General features: G+C 39.2%; 1 protein-coding gene across 6 annotated transcripts in view; it reads left to right on the top strand.

Annotated features, from left to right (window-relative positions):
- Nucleotides 1-342: 342 nt before the first annotated feature.
- The window catches only part of LOC120719996 (arf-GAP with Rho-GAP domain, ANK repeat and PH domain-containing protein 1-like), a 60,309-nt gene continuing 33,067 nt past the window's right edge, over nt 343-27,584 (top strand). For 4 of the 6 annotated variants that reach the window (XM_040009571.1, XM_040009570.1, XM_040009569.1 and 1 more), the window contains exons 1-6: nt 344-526; nt 14,636-15,724; nt 21,198-21,367; nt 26,459-26,547; nt 26,640-26,722; nt 27,334-27,474. In XM_040009571.1, coding sequence (XP_039865505.1) covers nt 14,718-15,724; nt 21,198-21,367; nt 26,459-26,547; nt 26,640-26,722; nt 27,334-27,474 — 1,490 coding nt within the window. In that variant the 5' untranslated portion in view covers nt 344-526; nt 14,636-14,717. Of the gene's footprint in view, nt 527-14,635; nt 15,725-15,769; nt 16,919-21,197; nt 21,368-26,458; nt 26,548-26,639; nt 26,723-27,333; nt 27,475-27,584 lie in introns of those variants that run through there. The other 2 variants (XM_040009567.1, XM_040009572.1) reach the window with 2 other exon arrangements.

Here is a 27,584-nt window from a genome sequence, read left to right as displayed (position 1 = left end):
AATTTTATTAGCAGACCCATTGAGGGTTATGGGGATGGTTTTAGTTCTCCAAAACACGCCGACTTTAAGTAGAGTATTTGCAATAGCAGAAGTTAAAAAATACCACTGCTCAGTCTTTTTTTTTTCTTTTTTGGTATTGTATGTAAAAAGTAAGCGGTGTATGGGGAACGTGGATGAAAACTAACTGGGTTGTCCAGTCTTTCTCGATGGTCACATGACGGTCTTACGGAAATTCTTCGACAGTAAAATTATCCGCGTTAAGGCAGAAAGGACAAAGGTGTAGCCTTCAAAGTAAAACAAACAGTCGACTAAACTCGCCGCGGGTCTGTTTATTTTGAAAGGAAAGCACTTCCTTCACTTGCACGTAAGTGCGGATGCATGCGCGTAGCCGCTGTTGCTCTTCAACAGTGAGGAAAAAAAAGTGTTATTCGCTGTTCGGCGTCGCAGTTGTGTCTTCTAATCCCACCTCGAAGGCAAACCCACTCCTGGCGTGTCTCAGTGACACGGACACTGACGACTGGAAAGGGTAAGTGGATAACAGGAATTTAAAAACTATTTTTTCCTCCAGCACAAGAGAAACTTTCTTCGAGCCACTGCTTAGAGGAGAAACGTGAACTCAGCGCTTTTAAACGCACTCACTGTGAGGGGGTCCACACTAAAAAAAAAAAGGTTGCTGAGGTTATTTTTAGGCGCAGACTGTTAGCTCTGAATTTATTACTCAGCGACGCATGAACCTATTCTTTTTTCCAATGTGCTTCAGCGACTGTGTCCACTTCTGTCTTTAGAAGTAGACTAATTGATGAAGAAGAGTTTGATTGGATTAATGTGAACTCTTTAGCGGTTTTCCCAGACTGCTCTACTTTTTTCTCTGGTAAAAGCGAACTTGCCTACGACGGGACTGTTTATCCCCAGTGGAATTCATTATTTCTAATCTGGGCTCCATTACACAGATGGTTTTAAGATGAAATCAGTTGTTTATAGATGGAGTAACTGGTTCCCCGCTCGAGACGAAGGAAGCATCTATAGAAATTCTCAGAGCCGTGTATGTAATGGAGCAGGTGGATTTTTGTGACAGGTGATCGTGCAGGCTTTAGTACAGCAGATCCCGTAGTTGCACAGTAGTTGCGGAAGATTTCTTAAACAGCTTATTTCTGCTTTTTTTCTCTCTCTCACAAACGGACAAGAGTCACCTTATGAACTTCAGTTCATAAGGTTTGATCAATAGTGAAACTGTAAACGTGTTGGCAGATAAGTTATTAAGAACTACAGACGTATGCTTTTCCTGTTCCTTTGAAATAATTTCCCTTTTGATAAAAATGTGCTCAGTGTTATTTACATTGAAAGGTTAATAACATTTGCCTGTGGGTTCAGGGCTTTAAAATAGATTGCACTTTTGCATGACTGATTTGATCAGTAGACCCTTAAAGGTGGTGAATACAAATTTTTAAGTAGTTTTTTTTTTTTCTTTCTTCTTTTTGTTTTGTTTTTTCTTGCTGAGGAAGAAGTTCTTCAACCATGAAAAACGATGTTCCTCTTCGTTGTGGTTCACTAGATATGATTGTGCTGCAGAAGCCTCCTAGTTGCAAAACTGTAAAGTAAATAAAAGTCAGTCATTTTTATCACTGCCATATCAAAGATTGAGCAAGGCACTTCGTCTTACCATGGAAAGCGGATACCGATTTATCGCTCTGAAGGGCAAGCCAAAAAAAATCCACCCATTAAATGTCATCTTTTGCAGACTGGCAAAAATCGCTATCAGACAGTATCATGGCCCTACTTATTGGTCCTGCAGTGAAATGGGAAATGACTAAGTACGTGGCTGTCTGCTTTGGCTTTCCTGTGCATGCTGAGCATCACATACTGTAATATTAAAAGATGCATATCAAGATGCAAATACACATCTGTCTGTCTCTATAAAATGTGCCTTCTATCACACAACGGGAAGTCTGGAATAAGCCACGGTTTGCAAATCATAGTCAGAAGTTTTAACTTAGCAAGATTTCTTTAGAGGAAACAGTTATTGGCACTTATGTCATGTTTGAGATGCAGTGTCGGTTAATATCTGTCATCGTCTTTCTTTATCCACTTGTGTCATCAGCTTTTGTGCCTTTTTTTTCTCCTCTCTGTCTCACTCGCACACGTGATTGTTTGCTTCTGAATAACCCTGAAACGAGGTGAGAGGACACTGACCTTAGCAGACAACTGAGCGTTTCATATTTTAAGGTTTTGAAAGTGTACAACAAACAGCTGTCTACACCGGACTGAAATTAGAAATCTGCAGTCTTAAACGAATCCCTCTAATTTCAGCCAAATTTTGGCTGGCAGTCCAAACAGTGCTGGGAGTCTGCTTTAGTCAAAGGAGCTGCTTGAATAAATGCAGTAGGCAGGAGAATTCACATTTACTGACTTGTTGTTGTGTTTTGTTTTGTTTTTATCAGAAGGCTGCTTAAAAATTACAGCTTCAGGTTTGATTTGATTTAAATGAAGGTTAGCCTAAAAGCATCAGGAGACTCTTGTTCATGTTAACTAAAAAAAAAAAAAAATCCCATCAGCTTAACTTTTGTTTCACTTCTTACTTTTCATCTGAGATCTTTATAAACTTAACAGTGAACTGCCTGAGTGTAGTGTAGTGACTACCTGACGAGCAAAAGATCCCCAGTCCTTGACTGGGAGGAGGCACAAATCCCTGAGAGGGGAGCTTCAACTTCGCCAATACAAATATGTGGATCCCTCTGCCTTGATGACCCCTGAGGGTTTAGTTTAGTTGTTTAGTTGCACCTCGTGAGGTAGAGCAGGTCCTCTATTATCAGGTTGCTCTCCGATTTATTTAGTCCCAGAGGAAATTATCTGAAAAATTTCCACTGGGACTAAATACATTAATAATATGTTCTGATTCTGATGATTGATTCTGATTCATCAGAGTATGAATGTGTGTGAATGTTAGATAGGAAGCACTTAGATATAGAAAAACATGCTTGTGTGAATAGGTGTAATTGGGTGAATGAGCCATGTTGTATAAAGTGCTCGAGCAGAAAATCGCTATATAAGAACCAGTCCATTTACTATTTACCATTTTGGACAGGCCTTAATCATTTGGCTAAACGTGCCTGGGTCGAGTCTACACATGGCGCAGTTTTCATCTTTTCCTGTTGTCAAACAGTGCGCGTGATTTTTACATAGTGGCGGCCTGTGTCTTACACACACTGATGATTTAATTTTGATTGTGTTTTACTTCAGATAACTTTGGTGCAATTCTTAGGCTAAATATAATAGTTTGGTTAGGTTGGGTTGCTGTGGGAAACCTTCTGAAATGTTGCAGCCCTGGGAGTAAGGGGTAAGTGTGTGTGCATGTGTGCGTGCACACATAAGGTTATTCACTAGAGGACATTGTTAAGATGCATTGCTGTGCTGGCTGCACTGAGTCACTATTCAGTCCTAATTGAAAGTGGGCTGAAAGCAGCAGTGTGTCTGGTGATGGGTATCTGACTCATGTCTCTTGTATATGCTGTGTTTTTCAGCAGCTCCTATAAGGACGACATCCGTCTAAAACTCTGGAGATTAAATGAAGAGTTAAGGCAGTGCAAATCGTTAAAAGCTGGTATATTGAGCAGCAGCCGTAGAGCAAGCAGCTTCATTCTTTACCACCTGATCTGAAAGATCAGACAGTGTTACAGTGAGAAATTAATTATGGACTTAGTCATTAAGTCCATTAAGGTGAATGCAGATTTGCTCCATGTTAACTGCATGTATTGTATTGTATTATGTTTTTGAGTTAGATCTCACTGTAGGTTGTAGGGACTTTAAAAAAAAAAGTCTCCACAGACTGAAAAGCAAGTCTCCACAGACTTGCTTTTCAGTCTTAATCTAGGAAACAAGGGAAGAGGAAGAGAGAAGGAAACTATGAGTCCCAAAGGACATTGACCAGCATCTAATGGATGATGTTGTAGTTACTCTTGTATAATATGTTTCTCATTAGTTTTTGTTTTTAGTACACCAAATTGGACACGTTCTAAATTTCTCAAACACATCATGGACATTTCTGTACTGATGTACATGGATACTGTGGATAACAGTAATGATACTTTGCGTTATGGCCTTTTTCCATACACAGTATGAGTAGAAAGGAATAGAAGTTTTGAAGTTGTACTGATTGTACTGGTTTTGTAGACAAAGGAATATGATATTTGGATTGTATATCGATCTGATCTTGACTAGTGTGATGGTGACAACAGCTTATCTATTGAACCATCTATTTAATTCAGTCCTCTGCTGGCTAAGCCAAAAGTCATCAGTAGTTATTAATAGGTAATCTGATCTTTCATTGAGAAAACTAACAGGTGGTATTTCAGATTAACAGTACCAGCAGCTTTATTTTAATCTTTGCCCTACTGTAGTTTGTGGCTTTACTGTGGTCAACTGGCTCAACTGAAGCGTTCAGATGACTTTTTGTTTTCTTTTTTGACAGCTCCTTTCGCTCTGTGGCTCTGTCTCGTAGGTTCTAACAGTTGTATCACTTATTGGGAGTTTTCATTGCACTCACTGTAGCATAGTGTCTGTTGATCAACTCGATTGATAGAATTTCACTTCACCTCTTTCTTGTCAGTTTCAGTCCACATGCAATACAAATGTGTATGTGTGTGTGGAGTTGTATTATCAGTAAGACCGAAAGCAGAAAAAGGAGAAACTGGGACAACTTTAGTAGTGATTTTAAGCTGAAATGAGACTAGAGCAAAAAAATATGATAAACAGAAAATATTTGATGTTGACCTGTATGCTTCGGTGACGAATGTAGCTCATTCATTAAATGCTGGTATCAGATCTGTGCTCAACATCTGCAGGTACCCTAAGACAGGGCACTGCTAACTTAACAAAAGTAGGAAAAAATGGATTGATGCATTGCTACTAATTGTATCAACTGATGTTATCCATTTGGAGGGATAGCTCCTCACTACCATGTAATCCCCATAAGTGCCTTTGAAATAAAGTGACGGTTAAATGCTGTTAAGGTATGCTTTGGTTGGGCTGTTTGGCTGTAATTCAGCAGAGTTGTTAATGCTCATGCCAGGACCGGCTGTCCTGCTACCAGATGTTTGGGGTTGGCCTGTATCTTTGGGTTTAGAAGAATTCCCACTTGTTGGAAGGCTTTTGTTGTTGGCAGGCTTAGGAAGTGTCAGCTTGACCCCGTCGACTCTTCTCTCTGTTCCTCCTATGCTACTCTGCCCACCCCTTCAGGATAACATGAACAGTTACACAGGAGACTGACTTTTGGTAAATTCTGGATTTTTTTAAATTAAAATTTTGGTAAGTTCAGGAATTCTTCAAATGCCAACTCTGTTAATAGTCTTCAGCATTATTAGAAAACATTTCCTTTTGACCCCTGAGAGAAATGGCATAAAAGAAATTGTGACTTGTGTAACACCAAACCAAAGTGTAGTGGTTTAAGAGTGATCATCTAGATTGTAATACATCCCTAATTTGTAAACAACCACCAGTGGGTAGAAATAACATTACTTCATAGTATGCCACATATCAGGTCATCATAATCTGGCATCCTTTGCACCTTAAAAAACTGCTTCATAACACAACCATTGCCTGTATGTCAGATATACATTTACGTATATGTTTGTTTCCAAGTTATGAGGATATAATCTGTTGTGATTGCATATGTCCACTTAAATAGTTTAAAATTTACAACATGACCATATTGCAGGGGTCCGTGTGTTGATGTGATGGTATTGCTGATTACATCATTGTTTGCTTAGTTCATGGTCCAGATTTTGACCAACAGTCATTTTGAATATCTGTGAAATATACTGATATTTATCAGTATCACTATTTAAAATATTTAGTTTGTTCAAAAAGTTTGTGTCAAGTCCAAGTTTATTTCTATAGTACATTTTAAACAGCCTCAAAGTGCCGTACAAGTTATACAAAATATACACCTAAATGTAACAACACTGAATAAATGTACACTAAAACTCAAAAGAAGCAAGTAAGACTGCGTTTGCATAATAAAAGCTAGGATACTCTGCTCAACTAGACCTGAAAGCAAGAGAGTGGGCAGCTCTTATGTAAAGAGGTAAGTTGTTCCAAAAATTAGATCCTTTTCAGGGATGGTTCCCATCGCCTCTGCTTTTAAGCCTGGATCTTGTCCAAGAGGAGCTGGTTCATAGACGCCAGTGGCTGGTAGAATTGTAGGGTTTCAAAAGTTCTGTAAAGTAAGTGGGTGCCAAACCACTGAGATGCAAAAAAACAAGCAATACAATTTTAAACTGGACCCTGAAATTGACTGAAAGCCATTGCAAGAAGGCCAGTAGAGGTGTAACGTCATCACAACGTTTCTTTCCGGTCAAATCTCAAGCTGCTGTTCCGAAACTTGCAAGTAGGACTCAAAGCAGGGCTCGCAAAAGTCCCTGGTAGCCCAGACACTCTTCAGTATTTGGTAGCCCAAAATAAATTTAAGTAGCCTGGAAAAAAAAGGACAATTTTTTTTGATTGACTTAAAAAAGTAGTTAAAACACAAATTACAACAACTGTATAAAAATTACAATCATTAACTCAAATATTTTGTTCTAATTGAACAGAAATTTCTATGAATTTGTAAGAACTGTGTAGAACATGAATCAGTCTGTGTCAGATCCTGAATCTGAAATTTCCACTGAAGTCAAGGGTAAGAGGAAAGTGGAACCAAGATCTAGGCCATTCGCTTTGTTTGCAAAGACTGCTAAATTTTGCCAGTGGTAGTTCACTCTTCGCAACATAGCACGCTGTTCTAAACAGCTTTTTCTTCTGCGTTTCTTCTGGACTTCTTGTTGTGCTTGGTTTATTTTTGGTATGTTTTTTGCAATTGGCGTTTGTTCTGGGAAAGATACTGCAGACTGAGCAATAATGCATTTCTCATGGGTTCTAATGGGGTCTTTCTTAAAATTACTGGTCCAAGTAACAAAGGTGCTTGTCGACTCAGAAATCGAGGGAAACTCAAGACACACCCGGCAGAACATCATGTTATTTAGCTCGTCATATTCATATTCCATGAAACCAAAAAAGCTGCGCTTTTGTTTTTGCCTCATAGTCTGATTTGTTCGTAACTTTTCCGTTTTGTGGTCAGCTTTTCTTTGGCTGTCCCTTCTTCACCCTGACCTGTCTTATTTGGCTGAACAGAACTAAAATACCTGCGTAAATCCATCTGCTTTTACACACACACTTGCATAATGATCAGTGATTCTCTGTGCAATCAACCTCTATCACATGTTTAAGCTTGTTTCACTTGCCACGTTTGAATAGTAAGGTAAGCTACTGAGTGATAAGACGATGTCAGAGGAATTGGTGCGCAATTAATCTGTCGCTCACCAATCAGTAGCTGCCGCTCTCTATTCACAGTTTGCGTGATCGCAAAGTGAAAGTGAAGCAAAAAACAAGCGCAAATTCAAACGCCATTTCAATGTCACATATTGACAGTGGCTCATCGATGCCAATGACATAATTGCCCAGCTATGTTTGCGAAAGAATGCAAAAGCATTGACTTACTTTTTCTTTCTATGATAGCCCGACGGGCAGGGCTGAGATGAATTTTGGTAGCCCGACCGGAAAAATCGCTAGCCCCGGGACGTCGGGCTAGGGATTTTGCGAGCCCTGCAAAGGCATGCTGGATTATACTTCTCAAATAATGTCTTCTGTGTAGGCAGTAGGGCTGGAGTAAAGCTGTGAAAAAGGCTATGTGTTTCTGTGGTTTACCCAAGCCTATAGATTACACTCGCAGCAGCAAAAATATGTGTGGCAGTTCATTTGAATTGCAATTGTAAACAGATGTTTGAATTCACCATCACTTAAATGCAGATTTAACACGTACACATTTCAGTGTAAAACTCACTTCTCGTTCTTTTCTAACTGGGTGAGGTCACGTGTTGCACTGTGGAACTGTACAACTTTGCAAGTGCAGTTATCAGCCAGTCAAATGTTGCTCTTTGAAATGCTTTAGCACTGCCACTCGCTGATCAAAATTGATTATGAAAATACTCCAAGAGAGCTCCTTCTGTTGCTCTACATGAGGGAATGAAGGAGAAGACGATTGTAAGTAATCGGCCCTATTGTTTATGAATAAAGTTAAATACATTCAGCAAGCCTGGCCGGTACTAATGGCTAATCGAAGCTTGATTAGCTTGCTTTGTGATTTATTAGTTGCTCTTGGTTTCATGATCATGCCAGCAAAGATCACGCATGTAAAATGTTGAAGCAATCTGTAAAGTCATTGTTCCAAAAGCTGAGCTGTGATGAAGCAAGCATTGAGAAGACAAGTTTACACTATATTTATTTTGAATACATTTGCAATGAAATGAAAAATACAGAGGGACACATGAATGTGCTTCGGGTGTTTTAGTATGCACCTTCAAAAACGCTCACATAAAACCGGAATGGCCCAGGCTAGAAATGTGGACGACTAGTCAACTAAACGTCAAACAGTTGCTGCCCCATGCTAGTCAGCTCACAAAATACTGGTGGGTTAAACATCTTATTCTTATTTTAGTAATGCACTAAACGGTTAATGGTTCAGAGATATTACGACACCCCCAGTCACTGTCTGCGGCTGCAGTCCAACAGACGTCAGCAACATTTAAAACACGATCTGAGTAATGAGGATTAATTAAGCTCCTAGGATCACGTGTAGTATTTCGGGGATTTCTGTCTTTTAGACTAGGTGTCTAGTCTAACTTTATTTTCTCTTATTTAAATGACTTGCAGATTATACGCTAGGCTCAGTGAATGTGATTCTAGTCCATGCTGGTGAATGTAGTGGTGGATACAGCAAGGTTTATGCTTTTCTAGACTGTGTTGTTACACATTCAGCAGTATGAGCATGTAAGTGAAATATTTAGTCTTCGAATTAGAACAAAGACTCTCCTCGCTTTTTAAAAACTAGCACAAGACGTGCAATATAAAAAGCTTGTTTCTTAGTTTAGGACCAGTGAAGTGTTAAGAGTAAAAAAACAACACAGCAGTTGTTGTGGCTTTTTAAAAACCACATGACTCATAGTGTGACAACTGGCCATACAATGGTAGTCTTTGCATTTTCTTTTATAAACTGTGTGGCATACTGTACGCAGCCCTGCCACACTATTCATGTGGTGTGTTTACAAGTACAGCGGAGGGGTGGTAATGTGTTTTATGTGTCACCAACATTGTTGCTAAGAGGCCTTTAAATTCTTTTAATAAGCGATAAAGTTCAGTAGACATCGCTTTGTCTCATAAATCAGTATTATATACTTAAAAACTGCAGATTCAGACAGTAAACGAGGTTAAATTTGATGCCAACCAGCACTGTGATGAGTGCGGACAGTGGCGCACCCTGGGTGTCTCTGTGTGTTGGATTAATGGTGAAATTGAGGCGCCCCTCACACACAGACGCACCTACGCACAATATCATTAGGTGAGCACTTGTTTTAGAGTGTGTGAACAGGCTCCAACGGTGGGCCTTGACCATGTTTTTCCTTCCTGCTTGTCAGTATGTGCGTGTACTCGCCTAGGCAACAAAATGCCCCATTGTGGAGAGCACAGAGACCCTGTTATTGGCAGCTCTCTGAGTGGGAGGGAGGGGGAGATGAACGGAGAGGCAGATGAATTGAATTCAAATTGCTGACTGGAAACTGAAGAAAAAAAAAAGAGATAAATAAAAAGGAGAGGCATAGAGAATAGGAAAAAGGAAGTCGGGGGTGATAATCAACCTGAATTTGCAGAATTAAGGAGGAACCTGATATTTTCTGTGTTCACGCACACTCTTTGTCAGTCTTTTCAGCAGTTAAAATAACACATTAGCAGTTTTGTGAATATTCTGTTTTGGTGTCAAATTAAAGATCACAGTCAGGTTCATCTTTCTGAATATAGTACAGCAATAGGTTCAGGTATGTTTAGACTAGTGAACTGCAAACACAGGAAGCATTTATCAAAGTTCATAAGTATTTTGCTTAGAACAGCTTTAAGTCTTAATGGCTTAAATTTTGAGGTTTTGGTCCATATTTACATGATAGGATCAAACAGTTGTTGCTGATTTGCTGGCTGCAAATTCATTTTGAGATTCTTCTGTTCCACCACATCCCAAACGTGCTCTATTGGAGTGAGAGCCAGTGACTGTGGATGCCATTTTTGAGTACAGTGAGCTCATCGTCATGTTTAAGAAACCAGTTTGAGATGATGCAAATGTTGTGTTATCTTGCTGTAAGCAGCCACCGGAAGATGGGTACACTGCAGTCATAAAGGGATGGACATGGCCAGCAACAATACTCAGATAGGCTGTGGTGTTAAAATAATGCTCAGTCAGTACTAAGGAGCAAGCTACCTCCATGCCTAAATGCACTGAGTTGCTGCCATGTGATTGGCTTATTTGCATTAATGAGCGTTTGAACAGTTGTACCCAATAAAGTGGCAGGTGAGTGTCGGTTGAATAGCAACCTAATTAAAATTGCCTTCAAGAGGCAGACAGACTTAGAACAGCTGACAAAGTAATGCTTTTTATGTTGAGATGCACAAACTGATATCAGCTGACAGAAGCTAAGCGTTTCATGATGTGATGCATGGGCACAATACTCAAGATTACATATTTCAACAGTATTGTTTCACTTCTCTACTTTACATCTGCTTTTACCTTTTTCATGTCTTGATTAGTGCAACGGAGCCACTATTGAGGGGCTACAGATGTTTATTGAGTTAAACAGGCACAACTGTGAATGATAGCGTTAAGCTTAACTGCAGTGTTCATGTTTACCACTTATTGTGGTTTTCCCTGCAGACACTCACACAGATGCCCAGATGCAGCCAATCATGGGCTTCTCTGCAACAAACTGCTGATTTAAGATGGTGAAAGATGCTAACACTTGCTGCTCACTTGTTAGACACTTTGCTCAGTTTGGTGAGTAACGCCTCAGTGAAGGGGCTGAAGACCAATCAGACTGTTTTTCATTGGGCTGTTTTTTGAGTTCCTCAATTCAAAAATGGGAAGCATTTTGATTGGAGAGAAGAGAGCAAGATTCACACAGTCTGTACACTGTGCTCTGAGTTGTTAGAGGAAACTTTGGACAGGAAATGAAATGCATCACATTGGCAGCCGGTACACTGTCTTTTATCATACTGGGCTGGTGACTATGACTTCACTCAACCTTAACAACTTTGTCTAATCACCAAACCGAATCAGGTTTATATAATGCTTTAAATATTTTCTCTTTTGCATGTTCTGTTGCTAGTCAGTGAGCTAAAGTGTTTGTTAATAATGCTTAGGTGTGTATCTTTAAATTTTAAACTTGTCAGTAAAAAAACAAAACAAAAACTAAACAGTTTCTATCAAAGGAAAACTCATAACCATCTTGACATGATGTTACATCTTCTGATGGCCTTCACTAATTATTGATGGATCAGACCAAGTTAATGAGCGAACCCTCCCTTTAGTTTAAACTCAAAAACACACCTGTTAAGTTTTGCGACCAGACGTTTCACAACCTGTCCATAGTTTGACTGCCCACCAATATACCCACAACAGCCCTTGTGGTCATGGAAGTAATAGAAATTCTAGTTTGGTGTAGAGATGGACCGATCCGATATTACGTATCGGTATCGGTCCGATACTGACCTAAATTACTGGATCGGATATCGGAGAAAAATAAAAAATGTAATCCGATCCATTAAATATCACGAAAGCACCTCACAAAACTTGCAACACGCCGTAACGCACCTCAGAACGTTAGCACGTTGGAGCAGTATGCATCACGTGATAGAGCGGCTGTGGCATGCAGGACCTGTCGGTGGTCTGGATAGCATTTGGAGCTTCGCTAGCAACCCGGCATTTCATCTCCGACAAAGTTATCCCGAGAGAAGTAAAGCAAGTGTGTAAGTCCATCTCTGAATGTTTCAGAATCAGAATCAGAATCAGAAAGGGGTTTATTGCCAAATGTTGAGCAGGTTTACAACATTAGGAAATTGCTGCGGTGCTTCAGTGCAAACATAGTGTCATAAATAGCACTTAAATAGACATGAAAAAAATAAAAGTAGGAATAAGAATTAAAGTGCTACGTAGAAAAAGTAAAGCATTCCTGCGTTAAGCTTAACAAACGATATATGGAGCGACTGTCTCTTCTTGCTGCTACTTCAATCATGAAACTGCTTAATGATCAGCTGATCGGCTTTTCTGTCGCGAGTCCGTGTCTCTTGTTTGCTTTTGGCCCACTTTGCACCAGAAAGAGGAAACCAGTGGCTGAACAACAGCAGCACGTTTAAGCTTGATAAGCTGTTGTTAGAATTTATTTAATATTACTTTCTACTCGAGGATCTTTTTCTAAGTAGCTGACGCTGGTAACTGTGCAGGGGCGGATCTAGCAAAGTTTAGCCAGGGGGGCCGATAGGGCATTAACAGGGAAAAGGGGGCACAAAGACATACTTTTCTTTCTTATTCTCATTTAAAATGTCGAGCTCTTAATAAATAATTATCTGACACCCAAAGTTTTAATTTGATGTAAAATGAATAGAAGTCAATTACTGTATATAGTAATTATTAAGTCTAATATACCCTAGTAAGCTATAGTACTTTTTCCTTTGGGAAGGTACCATCTGTGCAGTCTGCAATTTTGTTGAAGAAAGATGTTGAATCTATTTAATATTTCTTGAAAAATAATTGATTTCTGTGCTTTTTTTTTCACACTGCATCAAATTAAAGTTGATTACGTCGATTAAGCATCATGAGGTGGAGCGTGAGGGGTGGTTCCCTATTTTTTATTTATTTATTTTTGTTGTTGCTGGGAGTTGGAACCCTATTAGTTAGGTTGCTTAATATTTATGCTAAGTACTCTTTAAAATACCAGAATAGGGAGGATGGTGTAGGTTTAAGTTTATTAGATTGATCAGTATTGCTGAACTATGAAATATTTTTTTTTGCATACAGGTATAACAGAATAGCTTTAGTGTAGTTGTTGTTTTAAACTTGAGTATGAACTTATACAAAATGCAGCAAGATATTTAAAAAACAGTTTTGTTGATTAAAAAAAACACTATATCGGATTCATATCGGTATCGGCAGATATCCAAATTTATGATATCGGTATCGGTATCGGACATAAAAAAGTGGTATCGTGCCATCTCTAGTTTGGTGTAGTCCTACTCTATTTATTTTCTGATATCCGCCGTGTGACTTGCATGCAAACTTGTGACGAGGAAAAGTTCTTACCGTAAATATCATATAATTTGTGCAAGTCAAATGTTTTTAGTCTTATTAAACATATTTTCTTGTTATGTGAGATTTGGAGAATAAAGTATAAACTTTTTTCTTTTTGAATAGTATATTTTCAGTCAGGCATGTTTTTGTTTTTTAGTGAGCTGAACAGAAAAGAGGTTAAACTCATCCACGCATATTTTATTTTTTCTTGTGATTGTATCAAGTGAAATATAGTTTTGTGTGCGAGGGTGTGCGGAGGAAAGACTGTGTTTGCGGCTCTTAATGGGAAACCGACAGCTTCCCCTGTGGTCACAAGTAAGAGGCAGGAAGATAAAAGGCAGAGTGACTGCAGAAGGTTTTTGACTATCGATTTAGAAAAGCTTGTACCTTCCCACGTTATAGAACAGTCAAGAAGAACTATTGGAAATATTTTTACGCTCACTGAAGTTGTGCATCGGTATAGTCTTTATTGAGCTATTGATTGTGGTTGTTACGTTTTTGTGCCGTGTGAGTGCTGGTAGATGACATCTACTGTTAATCAAAGCCTAACATTTTCACAGATTTGCGTAGAAGCTGTTCTTGGACATTTTGAATACAGACACAAAGTGCATATCTATATTATCATAAAAATCATCCTCAAAACTAGTTAATTTATTCCAAATAAGTCAGTTTTACTTTACTCCAAAACATTAGGGTTAGTGTTTAGGCCTTGGGTCACCACCGGTGATGAAAAAATAAAACTTACGGTAATACCTTGATGACAGTGCTATGAGGAATTTTAGTGGTTTGCAGGAAGCTGAACATGACTGAAAGGCTTACGGAGAATTTAGAGACATGCTTTCTGTGCTAATACTCATTGTGTCACTTACACTTCCTCCCTTAGTAGTCTGTTGCGATAGTGCAACAAAACTGACTAGTTTAGAAACTTAAAGAAAACATGTTTAGGCAGAGAAATGCAGACTTAAGGGGCAGTTTCTTCTACTTTGTGTTCAACCTTTTTATACACACACATGTCATTGGACTAATGTGACACCACTTATAAGAATGACTGAACTACTGTTGTGGCGACTCAACTTCCTCTTCTACCTGGGAAAGAAACATCCACCACATGTTGCATATAACTTTTCTGCAGTTGTTTAGACACTTAATAAAAATAGCAACTTCTTGAATTATGGCTATGATTGCACTATTCATTACTGATCACGATTTATCTTTAGAACCACACATATTAATGCAGGCTGACATATTTCCCGAGACAGGATTTGCCGCATTCATTCTTGCATGACACACACAGACAAACTAAAATAACACAAACCACAAACTAAAACAAGGTTTTCAGGAAATCATTTAAAAAAATGTCATTGCTTTGGAGAGTTTTTGTTTTAATTTTTGCTTGTTCCTTGATGGGATGCATTGACACGTCTCCTTGTTCTGTCTCTTCTGCAGGTTGTGTAACCATGGTCTGATGCATTAAGGTCTGCATTTTCTCCGTGGACTCTCACGAGCAGCACATACAAACACATCAGCAATGTCTCAGTCTGAATCCTGTGCCAATGTGGGGGAGTGGCTGGGCGTACTTCGCCTGGAGCAGTATTCCGATGCATTTCAGAGTGCCGGATATGCAACATTACAACAATGTCGCAGCCTCACACCAGAGCAACTGGAATACATTGGTATCACCCTGCCAGGTCACCAGAGGCGCATCTTGGCAAGTCTGAACAAAACATATGGGAATCATGACGCTCACACCATCGGACCGTTTGAGAGATCAGAGGAAATGGGACAAGCTGAATTTCTGGGGGGAGATAGACCATTGCCTGTCCCACCATGTGAAAAATCTCTCCTTCAGGACAATGTGAAGCAAGATGGAGAGACTTTGAGACCTACACCTAGGAAACGAGAAACGCCAGTCCCCAGAGAAAGACAAGTATCCAGAATGCAGGAGAGCAGCGGTGGAGGAGAGAAGCCAGTTCCTGGGAAAAGACAGATGGTACCTAGAAATGACGGGGAGAAAGAGAGGGATGGAGGGATAGATAGAGAGAGGAAGAAACCTGTGCCAAAAGAAAGGACTAAGTTTCGCTCTACTACTCCAGACAACTTGGACCCTAGCCCCCCTCCAGCTTTGGACACTTCTTTGCCCCCTGTTCCCCCCCGAAGCACACCAAACTGCCCTCCACAGCCCTTCACCTTACCCCCTGTTCAAACCTCTGGCTCCCCTAAACTGGAAAGACGAGAGGTCAGGGCTCCAGCTTTACAATGCCGATCTGTGTCCCCCAGTTCCACATTTACACCCCCCCAACCACCATCCCACCCTCCAGACCTCCCTTCTACTGCAAATAGGCCTCAGACATTAGCCATTCAGCCGAATGCCCAATACCTAACTGTCGATGGAGGAAGAAAATCTTCACCTGTTTCTCCCATCCACTCCCCTTGCAGTAGAAATATTCCACCTCTTCCTCCAAAGGCAGGAATAGCATCTAAAGGCCCTCCACCAATCCCTCAACGGTTTCCTGTTCAGTCTCCCAGAACTCACAGGTAAGGCTCCATTTGAATGCAGATGCCTCATTTTGCAAAAAGATGCACATTAACCACTGAGTTTATTACAGGTAAAAAAAGATGAGCCTAAAAATATGATAAATCCCACAGGCTAGCGCTTGCTAGCTGTCTCCCTCACAAACATAAACACACATGCTCTCTCACCACCATTATCTGTATTACCACTGTTAACTATGTGTTTTGATAAGTGATCAAAAACCCTCTCAAATGTTACCAGTGGATTGTGGCGCCATCTACAGGCCGAGCTTGAAAAGTGCATCTCTTGTGTACTTTACCATGATGACACACAAAATGTTACTGGGGACTTTTGAACACTTCCTGAAAGTAAAATTAGACACTTCCTGAAACTGAAGGGTCGCAGCACACTTGACTGGACAAAGTTCTGTGGCCTTCTGAATACGGAAATACATCGACAAGGCTTCATCTGAACAAACTGCAACCCCTGTGTGAAACTGTAGTCTATTTTAAAGTTGCTCTTAACTTACTACTGAGCCCTTTCTGGTTAGTGTTTGTTTTTTTCAAAGGTTCTGTGGTAAGCGTTTCTGCCCTTATGAGTTTAAAGTTTTGCGCAGGGAGTGTTGTTTGGCAGTTTCTTCATAGTCATTTTTACATTGATGTGTTTGCAAAAGTGTGAATTTCCAATTAGCACACTGAAGGCCACACATTTCCCCTTAAGCAGCAGAATTTTCAGCTGCTTTCACTGATGATACTTTGGCAGTAAAATGTTATATCTCAGTTTGTGTAAATCCTTCTGAAATCACACCGGCTGAACAGCTTTTTTACCCCTTTTTGCTGTATTGCTTTAATGAAAGGAAACCAAAGCTTTGACTCCAGTACATTTAATAGCACATTTATTATGAGCAATACAAGCATGTTTAAAAAGGAAACTGGCTTTTACAGGGAGGAAGCCACAGTTGAGGGCACATAAGCAGTAAAAAAAACTGTGACAGACATGGAGGGGAAAGACAGTTAGGATTAAAGGCAGAGAGCACAGCTACACTGTGATGCATTACCAGGAACTACTGTCTGAGTTTTTGTAGCCTTGAATATTCACACACTCTTGTTGCTGCATTGCCTCCTCCCCCTTTTGGTTAACTAGTTTCCTCCTGCTTTGTGAAGAGTTTGTGTTTGTATCATCATGGAAGAGGAATCCTTTTGAGCATGTCAGGACAGGTAACATTTATATAAATCATATCTGTATCCTGTCTATACTTATTTTTAGTATTCACTCTCTCTTTCCCCCGTCGACACTCTTCTTGCTGTGGGTTTCAAAACAAGCAAGCCTTCCTTTTTCTTTTCTATAGTTTGCTTCATCTTTTCTGCTGTGTTGGTGATGTTAGTGACACTTCTGTTGCACCTACTCCATGAATTTGTTTTACCTTCACAAGAATAAGGCAGGTTACAATTGCAGTGATACTGGATGAGACCCTTCTCTTGTCCTGGGGCAATAGATGTGCTTTGGAAACTCAAACTACTGTTATGTTATCTGTATGTCTTTCAAGAAATCAAGTAAGGCAAGTTTAAGATGGTATTCTGGAGAGGCATTCATGGCATGTTTAGCTGACACGCAGGTCAGGTGTATTTCTAAGACAAAAACTATGTTCTTAGCGTTGCGGTTTTCCACTTTCAAAAGTGACATAGTAACTGTTTTCTTCAGACATAAGCTATGAAGTATCTGAAATGCTAAGTCTAGCTTGCATTAAAGACCACAGTAACTGTGCTGTTAACACATATGTTAGCTTAGTGTCAGCACCACGACTTAAACTGCACTGTAGTCATTTTTGTCACAAGAATAATTCTGCAATGCCTAAATAAGTTAAGAGCTATGCAGTGTGGGAGGACAAAGGAGCAGTCGTTGTTTCTTCAGCCGACTGTCATATGTGAGCTAGCCGAGTCGTTAAATATAGAATCCAAGCTAGCAAAACCCCTCTCAGCACTCTTCCTCTGAGAAAAAGGAGGAACTGTGTCAATAAGGCAGTTTCCCGTCATTGTGAGGCTTTTGCATGTTTTTTTCTGGGTTTTTTTTTTTTTTTGAACTGAGGTATTTTAATAATTTCAAAGATAGTTCTTGTATACAGTCTTTAAAGTTGAATGTTTAGTATGAGTCTAGTTACTTGATAAAATTCTACTTTGAACCTGCTGCCAAGTGCATGAAGTGTGTACTAATTTGTCCACAGGCACTGCTTCCTACATAAATGATACATGAATGGTATTTTTTTAAGTCAACAGCTCAGCTAATGCAGATATGTTAGAAGAGTGATCATACCTAATAAGCACTCAATTCCTGTGTTCATTCAGCCCAAGGGCAATTTGACTTGGTGGTTTTTCACAACATGTCAGTGTTGAATGCTTAACTGTCTGACTTGTGCCTATGAAGTGCATTTAATGGGAGCCAGTAAACAGTAATATTAGGGGGTGTTTGTGACACTTTCAGAGTGTATTTATTTATTTATTTTTTTATGAAGTAAAGGTGATTTCCCTCTCATACAGAGCTAATATTTGTGAGCTAATAATCTGAAGATTTGTTTTGCGGTCTTCATGTTTCATCTCAGTGATCGTTTTTATGAGAACGAAATCCAAACACATAAAAAAAATATGAGGAATAAAGAGGAACTTTCACAATACTGGATAGACAGAAACCAGATGTACATGTTCACTCCTGACTTACCATCAGCACAAAGTGACGTACATGCACTGTTCGGTTAATGCGTTCATTTTGCAATCTTTGGCTTGGTGTGCATTCATGACTAACTCTTAAGGCCGAATAACTGACATACTATTTAGGAATGTGTATGTTTGGCATTTAAAAAAACAATTGCATGAGTAAATCAAACATGATCTGCGACAGTGTTTGATGAATCAGTGTGTGTAATTTCCCGTAATATCAGGTCTGAGCATGCGTGTATCTTGTGCATCTTTGGTGCAGAACAAGATGATATTTCAGCTAATATCAGTTATCATGCAGTTGAAAGGGCTCAGTGAGGGAAGTAAAGTACTGCTTGGTAGTGTTCACAATGAGGGTGAGTTTGTGTTAGATCTAGATATCATACGTGATAGTGGTAATAGGGCTGTCTTTCAAGTGAGGTTGTCTATACAAGAGGGCAAAACTATAATGGTGTCGGTGTTCACGCTTATCGATGGCGTTTGCAATCTTTCGCTGTCTTTGAGAGATATTTCTCAGGTTTCTTTGTGGAAATATTTTGCCTTTGTGCAATTAGTGAGTCTGTGGTAGAACCATATATGGTGTAAAAGATGGACCTAGCCACCATGACATTAGCCACTGGTTTTGGACTCTACATTTTGAAGCTTTTTCAAATCAGACTCTGGCTTAAGTCGTGGGTGTCAAACTCCAGTCCTCGAGGGGCAGTGTCTTGAAACTTTTACATGTGTCCCTGTTGTAACACACCTAAATAAAATTAGTAGGTCATTAGCAACACTTGACTGCATGCTGTGGTGGCAGTTCAACCCTTTGATTCATGTTACAGCAGAGAGAATGACCATGGTGCAATAAAAGTACTTTTAGAAGTACATTTTCCCCAAACACTTACACTGTAAATTTACTTGAGTAGGGTTGGGGTTTGCCACCTCAGCATGCAGTCAAGTTCCATCCACCCCTGGTTTAAGTGGATGAGAGAGAGGAAGGGCGGCTCTGACAGTGACAGGACTTGTGATTGACAGTTTGGTGTCAGCATGCATTTTCGTGCTACTGATATTCCCCCATTTTGAAGCACGGTGCCACCAAGTGTTTTAAAACTGACTTGATATTTTAGTCAGTATGACCCAAAATGACGGCCTGAGCAGATAAACGCAGTAGGACAGTGTTGAAAGAGATAAAGCCAGAAAGCTGTTTTCCCATAGACTTCTATCACTGTCTGTCAGGGGAAAAGCAAACGTGTCCTTTAGATAGACTCCAGGTTTTTAGGCACTTATGCATTGGCTTCATTCTTCCAACCTGAAACTATTTCCAAGTTTTATATGGTTTGGAGCCAGCCTCAAGTAGCACCTAGAGGGAGATTTAACACTTCCATGTCGGCTTCATTTGTCAGCTCTGGAGGTTGACCTCTTTTATAGATGGATTATACATCCTGTTGGGATTAAGCGTGAGAAATCCAAAATATATGTCGGACATTCAGCCTGACCTCATAACTTTGATACACCCTGCCCCATAACTGTATTATGAGCATCACTATATGCACATATGGCAATGCATTCTACGTATGTATGTGATCATCAGAGTTATTATAGTTTTGTATTTGAAAATATCTAGTTTAGTTTCTATTTATCAATTCTATTAATTCTATTAGTTGACCAAATTATAATATCTATAACAAGCAGTGGGTTGCAGTCCTTAGGAAAATGTTGACTTTGCATTTGAACATTCAGAACATGCACGTGTATCTGCATTCTCACTAACAAATTCCATATTTGTGGGTGAAACAGCCCACCCATTAAGAAGACATCTGTGGTCTTGACATAGGGAATTTCCTTTTTGTCATTCGCTTAAAAAATCATGTTTGCCCCCATTGAATGTTTTGACTCAGCTCACATAATTTAACCACACTTCAATGGGATTACCAAACAATTGATGGCTAAAGTTGATGTGGAGGGAAAGAAGATGAGCCTGTTTTTTCTCTTGCTGGTGTGCCACTTACTGGCAAAAAGGCCCTACCTTGTGTTTTATCAAAACAAAACTGTTAATAAGGGCAGATGAGCTGTGCCAGGTGCACAGTGCATTCCGAAAATGACAAAAACTGATATGATGAGCAGTGTTAAACACCAGAATGTATGACCTCAGCATATGTGTGGCACACGTAAGATATATTTCTGTGTGTTTGAGTTTCTTGAGTATACACAGGCAGCGTGGGTTTACAATAAGGTGGCATCACTTATGTGAGGCAGGCTTAGGCTTGCTCTTTAAACCAGAAGTGCGAGTAAAAAAACTAGACTTGTCAAGAGGAGAGCAAAGGAACACATGTTTCAGTGTCTGGGATTAGTTTTACTACAACTGTGGAATACTTGGGTTTCAGAGCAGCAGTCCCTAATTTGTACTAAATGAGGTTACCAGATGGATCCTTATTTTTCATTTTTTATTTTTTAAAAGTTACTTTATGGAGTTCTTCGAGAATTATAACTTTAGGGAAAAAAGCTCTGCACAGCTTTGTCACCAGCAAATTTTTGTGCCTGGAGTCAGATTTCACAAGGACACTTCAGTTTTTACTATTGAGTGAGAAAAGAGTTAGAGAGGAAGGGGTGTCTAACTATATAAACTATAATAGTTTTTATATATGTTTCTATAAACTATATATATAGTTTATATAGAAAGAAAGAAGATGAATAAAATCAGCCGCCTGCTTGGAATTTTTACCCGATCTGAGAACACCATGGCTTCCAAGGACTCATCCCCACCCCTCCAAACCTCTTTTGACCTGCCCTATTTTTCTCTGTCCTCCAGCCCATCTCCCACCAAGACAGGCACGGATGACCCGCTCAGAGAACAAACTCCAGAGATCCCACCTCGCATCAGGCCACCTAAAACTCAAGAAAACCCACAACAGTTGACTCAACTTGATATACAGCCAGCTCTGCCTGCTAGGAGAATTCCCCAACCTCCCAGCGAGTATAGTAAGTAATATAATCAGCTTATGTTCCATTTTTAATTTTATTTTTTTGTGTGTTTCATCCCTTAATTACAACAATCGCTGTGGTAGATTTAGAAATACAGAACCTACAGTACTGTCCCTAGTCTTGCATCGTCCTCACTTCCTTATATTTTTTTTCACAAAAATGGGAAATAGGTGCAGTGATTTAATAAAAAGTGTGCCAACATACCTTGAAAATAAGCCAAAACAGAGTTTAGAGTTCTAACAAGCTTGAAAGTCAGTGTTTGGTATGATCACCTTTATTCTTCAGCACAGCCTGAACTCTCTTGGGTGAAATTTCTTGTCATTTCTTTAAGTAGTCTTCAGGAATAGTTCTTTAGGCTTATTGAAAGACATTGAAAGCTCTTCTTCTTTGTTGGCTGCCTTTTGTTCCATTCTCTGTCAAGATGACAGTGCTTCAATAATGTTCAGGGCCAGGCTCTGAGGAGACCAATCCATGACTGATAGTGTACCACTGTGTGTTTTTTCTTATGCATGTGTGCTTTTACTGCATCAGCAGTGTGTTTGGGATCATTGTGATGCTGAAAAATTAAGTTGCTGCTAATTAGACATTTTCCAGATTCCATTAATATCTTGTGTTTATGATGCTCAACAGCACATGACAGATCCTCCTCTGTATTTTACCAGTGGCTGTAGACGTTCACTGTTGTACCTCTCTACAACTCAACCTCCTCTATATACCCATTTATGATCATTCCAGCAAAAATTTCAAAATTAGATTCATCGCTCTATTTCTTAGAGGCATAGCTGGACTGGCCATCGGACATACCGGGCCGATGGTGATTTTCCGTTTGTATGGGCCGATGTTTTGTTGTTTGTTTGTTTGGGTTTTTTTTGTAACGATATAAACAATGAAAGGTGTTGGATTGGCTAATTGGTTATGATCGACTCTGGGCTGGATAGATTACAGCCGACGAGGTCGAACTTTAAGTTCCGTATTGAGCTGACAAGGAACACAGTTTGTCCCGCACTTCAGCTAGAATGAAAAAAGACACAAAGTTGGAGTAATTCTGCGTCTTTATGCTGTCAACTGCCTCTTCTTCTCTCATTCTCTCCCCCTTCCTCTCCTGTTGCTACTTCAATCATGAAACTGATCAATGATCAGCTTTTCTGTCACAAGTCCCATCTCTCTTGTTCGCCCACTTTGTGCCAGAAAGAGGAAACCGGCGGATTTCGTGCTAAACAACAGCAGCGTGTTTAAGCTTGATCAGCTGTTGTTAGAATGTATTTAATATTAATTTCTAGTATCAGCTGATGTTTGCTGGAGCCACAGCTGTAAAAGCTGCTGGTCATGATGTCGGTTTGTATATCTGGTGAGAGGGAAACATGAAGATGGAACCAGGTGATGTCCTTACTGAATCATCAGAGCTGAACAGGTGATGGAGAAACAGGTTGACCTTTTAGGTGACATGAATGAGTTGAAGGGAAGTTATGAACTGAGATAAATAACACCAGGATCCTTTGTAGCTGACAGCTGGTAACTGTGCAGGGGTGGATCTAGCAAAGTGTTGCCAGGGGGCCAGGTAGGGCATTAACAGGGAGAGGGGGGCACAAAGAAATACTTTTCTTTCTTATTCTCATTTCAAATATCTAGTTTTTAATAAAAAAATTACCTGAATCTTACAACTAAAGTTTATGTGTATAGTTTTAAATGTATAGAAACCCATTATTGTACATAGTAAATATTAAGTCTAATATACAACCTAGTAAGTTATAGTACTTTTTTCTTTGGGAAGGTACCATCTGTGCAGTCTGCAATTCTGTTGAAGAAAGATGTTGAATCTATTTAATTATTGTAGAAAAATAATTGATTTCTGTGCATTTGTTTTACACATACATTAAATTAAAGTTGATTATGTCAATTAAGCATCATGAGGCAGAGGGTGGGGGGTGGTTTTTTTTTTTTTTTTTTCTTCTTTCTACAACCTATTAGTTAGGTTGTTCAATATTTCGGCTAAATGCTGTTTAGAATACTAGAATAGGGAGGAATAGGATGGCGTAGGTTTAAGTTTATTCGATTGATACATTAATACCAGCAAGATGGTGTACATCACTGTCACAACAGCGTTTGTTTTCATTAAAGGGCTTTATGGCTTTTCCTATAATACCTGGTGGGCCGGTCTCTAGTCAAAATGCCTGGGCTGATTTTTTTTTTTTTTTTGTCCCAGTCCAGCCCTGCTTAGAAGCAAAGTGTAAATAAATAAGAGGTGGGTCAAGATTTTTATCCAGACAGTACATTTTTTAAAAGAGAGAAAGTCAGAAAACCACTAATAAAGATTTTTTTTTTACTTTCGTTTTATGAAGATGAATTTGAAGTCATTCTGTGTTCTTCCATGCGAGACTGCTTCCTGTTTTTTTAAACCTTAGCTCTGCTGTGAGGTCAACTAATTATACAGTCTGCTCGCCACAGCTCTTTCTCCTGCTTCTGTGCGGTGAACTGTGTAGTGAGTTAGACAAAGCAGCAGCTTCATCCTAGTGTGACCGTCAGGCTTCAGTGTTTTGGGTTTTTTTTTTTTTATATTAAAATGTCGATCTCAGGCCTGAATCTGCATATCAGTCAGCATGTGTCTTTGTAATCTCATCTTCTTGCTTTAAGATGCTCATACTGGAGAACAGTCTTGACCCATGTTGCAGAAATTAAATGGACACAAGTGAATACTTGGAAAAGCATTGAAAGGTTATTTGAATTTAGAAGATGGGCAGACTGCTAGACAAGATATTTTTATAATGTGTGTGTGCTATCATGGCTATTTGGTTTTTGAAATGGGTTCTTTAATTTCATGCATACAGAGTTATTGAATATCATTCACAAGCATGTATATTGTCACATGTTAGCCGGTAGATTAAAATTATAGGGCTTCCTCATCAAAGCATTTTTTGTGGTAGCAAACGTGTCAGATAACTTCAAATAGCTTCTCTTAACTGTGTGAGGGACCTCCAAAGCAGGTGAGTTTATTTAAATATTTTCTATAAATCATCCTACAGCTATTTCAATATGACACTATCATAATATACATTTGTAGGTAAAAGTTGAAGATATCCTACCTGCTCCTCCTGTTTGCCTAGAGTGCTTTAAAATTAGATTTGTTGATTGGCAACAAGTTGGTTGTTACGTCCCTCTGCAGCCTCTAATCTCCTCAGTGTGTTCAGCTGGTGCTAATTGGCCACACCTAGTCAGGTGTTGATAAAAAGCATACCTGAGGCAGGCTTTCAGGGAGCTCACTTGTCTTTGCCTTGGTGGCACCAGCCAATTTAACCAACCTGGTTTTCCATTTTAAGAAAAAACCTCTTCTCACTAACACTCTGGTATTCATATTTTCTTTTTTTATGAAAAGATGAATACCAAAGATGAGTACCCTGTATAAAAAGGCTGTATCCAGCCTTTTTTTCATGTAGTCAGGTTGGCTGTATATTTAATCATTTAAACCCAGTGTCCACAAAACAAGAAATATGCAGTTCTATGGAAATCGCAATAGGATTAGATTTGATTGAAAATCATACAAAGACAACATGTCATTGTATTTAATTTTGAACTTAATGTCAGCAACTGATTATAAAAAAGTTTGACAAAATGCAACAAATTGATTAATTAAAAAAATACTTTGTGTAAAATCTCACATATAATTGGTATTTCTATTGATCTAGAGAGATTACATTATAGAGGGTGAGTCTTGTATGAGCAAAGGTAGAGTGGTTTTCATCACAGAGAGTATCTGGAGAAATATTTCCGAATAACAGCCTCATCTTAGGGACCAGGTGTCAGTTCATTAACAAAGTGAATGCAGTTTGTCACTGCATTCACATAAGCAATTTAAAATTCTACCACACAGAGAAAAAGAGTGTTTAAGGCAGAAGATAGCCCATCAACTGTATTGTTAAAGCACAAGAGCACACAGTATGGGTAGCTTACACATCTGTGAACCATTTCTGTTGCATAATATCTAAACCCTTTGCAGCAACATCGCCTGTCAAACAGGTAATGCCATTTTCACAAAAGGTCTTGTTGATTTTGGCAAGAGAGTGCCACATTTTCCAAGTATTATAATTACATGGTTATGTAGGGTAGGAGCCTATGTGTTAAAATGGACTGGTTGCAGCCCTCTGAAAATATTTGATCAAGTATAAACAAACAATACAAGAAACGAGGCCTCGAAGTACTGAAGGTGACAGCAGCATGAGCGTGGTTGAGAGTTCCAGTTCACTGATTTGAATTTGCAGAGGTGAACCGCAAAGAGTGTTCAGCTATGTTCAGCTAGTCTGTTCTCCAAACTTACTTTAAGGCTAAACTGTGTCCTGTTTATGATTGCCATTGGATTTGTTTTTCAGTTGCAAAAAATGCCCATTGAGTCTGGTATGACCAATCAAAATGAGAAGAGAGATTTTTATCAGTAAAGTAGGAGTACACAGCATGGGTGGCATGCATGTGAACCATTTATGCTCAGCGATATTTTTTTAAAACTACAGCAGTTGTTCACTTCACACTTTACTGTTTGTGGTTTAAAAAAAAAAAGTACTGCAACACAGTGTCTAGCATGGGCCTGTCCTCACTTTTTCTAAACATGTCACTGGTCTCAAATTCAAAGCAAGCATATCATTAAAAAAATCTTAGTTTTAACATTTGATTGATTTTTATTTTACATGTGATGTGTTAACGATTTGCAAACCACTGCCTTCAGTTTTAATGTACCACAGAATTTCATCTTCTGCAACAGTTTCACCTCAATATTGTATAATGTTTCAGTGGTAATACGGCTCTGCTTAATAGTAGATGCTCAACCTGAAAAACCAGTTTTAAGGGGAGAGAAAGAGACGACACAAACTGGTGCATATCCATTAAAACTCACTCACTATTAATTCAGTCTGTTTGCGCTTACAAACATTGACACAGCCAAAATTACTACAAATTCATATCCACATAATCCAGTTTTACTAGTGTGACTCACTTTTTGCCTTACCTTTATATCATGTTTCCAGAGTTTCTCAGGTTCTGCAAAACCTGCTCCAGACTTTAGCTTAATCTTGATTTGTTTTCCTTTTCTCTGTTCTTGTTCAGTGTTGGCTACGGTCAACGAAAATTCAAATGACTACGAGGAGCCAGACTTGTTTGGTCCCGCTGGTCATCGAATGAACCCACCAGAGAGGGTAAGAAATTGTTAATCGGACCACTCTCAGGCTTTTCGGCTCTTTCTTTCCTCTTGCCATATCCTGTGAATCATTCCCGTTTCCTCCAATAGGATATGTCCCTGCAAGTGCCAAATTACACAAAGAAGCGGCCGAGTTCCCTTTGCAGTGACGATGGAGTGCTCGACGATTATGAGTGAGTCATAAAACAACACAAATGCAAACCTCAGAAACTGAAATACAAACACACTGTTTGCAGGGTTTTGTTTCCCTTTGGTTGCTGATTATTCTGAATGGCTGTAACTTGGGAGGTAGAGTATTGATCCATCAATTTTACTAATTGGTCAGTGATAGATTCCACAGCTACTCCAGTCTGCATGTTGAAATATCCTTATTACTGAACCCCGAGAGTGTTTGTGTGAATGTTACACAAGGCGCTTTGGGTGTTGAGTTAGAATAGAAATGCACTATATAAGTACCAGTCCATTTATTGCAGTGTTTGTGTAAGTTAATTTGAGACATGCTGCTGTATTTACTTTGTTTCAATTTACTTTCATTTTATTGCACAACATATTGTCAAACTGTCAGTGCTGCAGAAATCTAATCTTTGATCTTCACCTCTTTTGTGTAATCTCTTAAAATTATATTGTTACACAGTTAGCTTTGTCAAAACTTTTGCACAACATTTGCACAACTTGTCTGACTTAAACTTTGATGAAAAATGTAATTGCTTATGAAGTTTGTGTGATGTTTCTTTCTTTTTCCTTTTCTGTTTGCGTGTGTCTGTGTGTGCGCACACACGTATAGGTATGAAGGGAGTCTCCACAGCCAGCAAGGCAGTTTCTACCTACCAAACACTGGTGTTTTGGCTTCCACCATGAAAGAAGACACCTCTCAGCTTTCTGCTGTCATCAAGATGGGTTGGCTGGACAAGAATCCACCTCAGGGGTATAATAATGATGATGCTTAAAAAAAATCAGAGAATATATATTACACAAATATTTGATTGAATTAAAAAACAAACACAGGGCAGCGATATTTGCTTTTTTTATTCGGTG

This window comes from Simochromis diagramma, unplaced genomic scaffold (assembly GCF_900408965.1).
Source record: "Simochromis diagramma unplaced genomic scaffold, fSimDia1.1 OVJJ01000344.1, whole genome shotgun sequence".
Lineage (NCBI taxonomy): Eukaryota > Metazoa > Chordata > Actinopteri > Cichliformes > Cichlidae > Simochromis > Simochromis diagramma.
The sequence above is the reverse complement of the archived record's forward strand: the minus strand, read 5'-3'. Positions and strand labels throughout refer to the sequence as shown.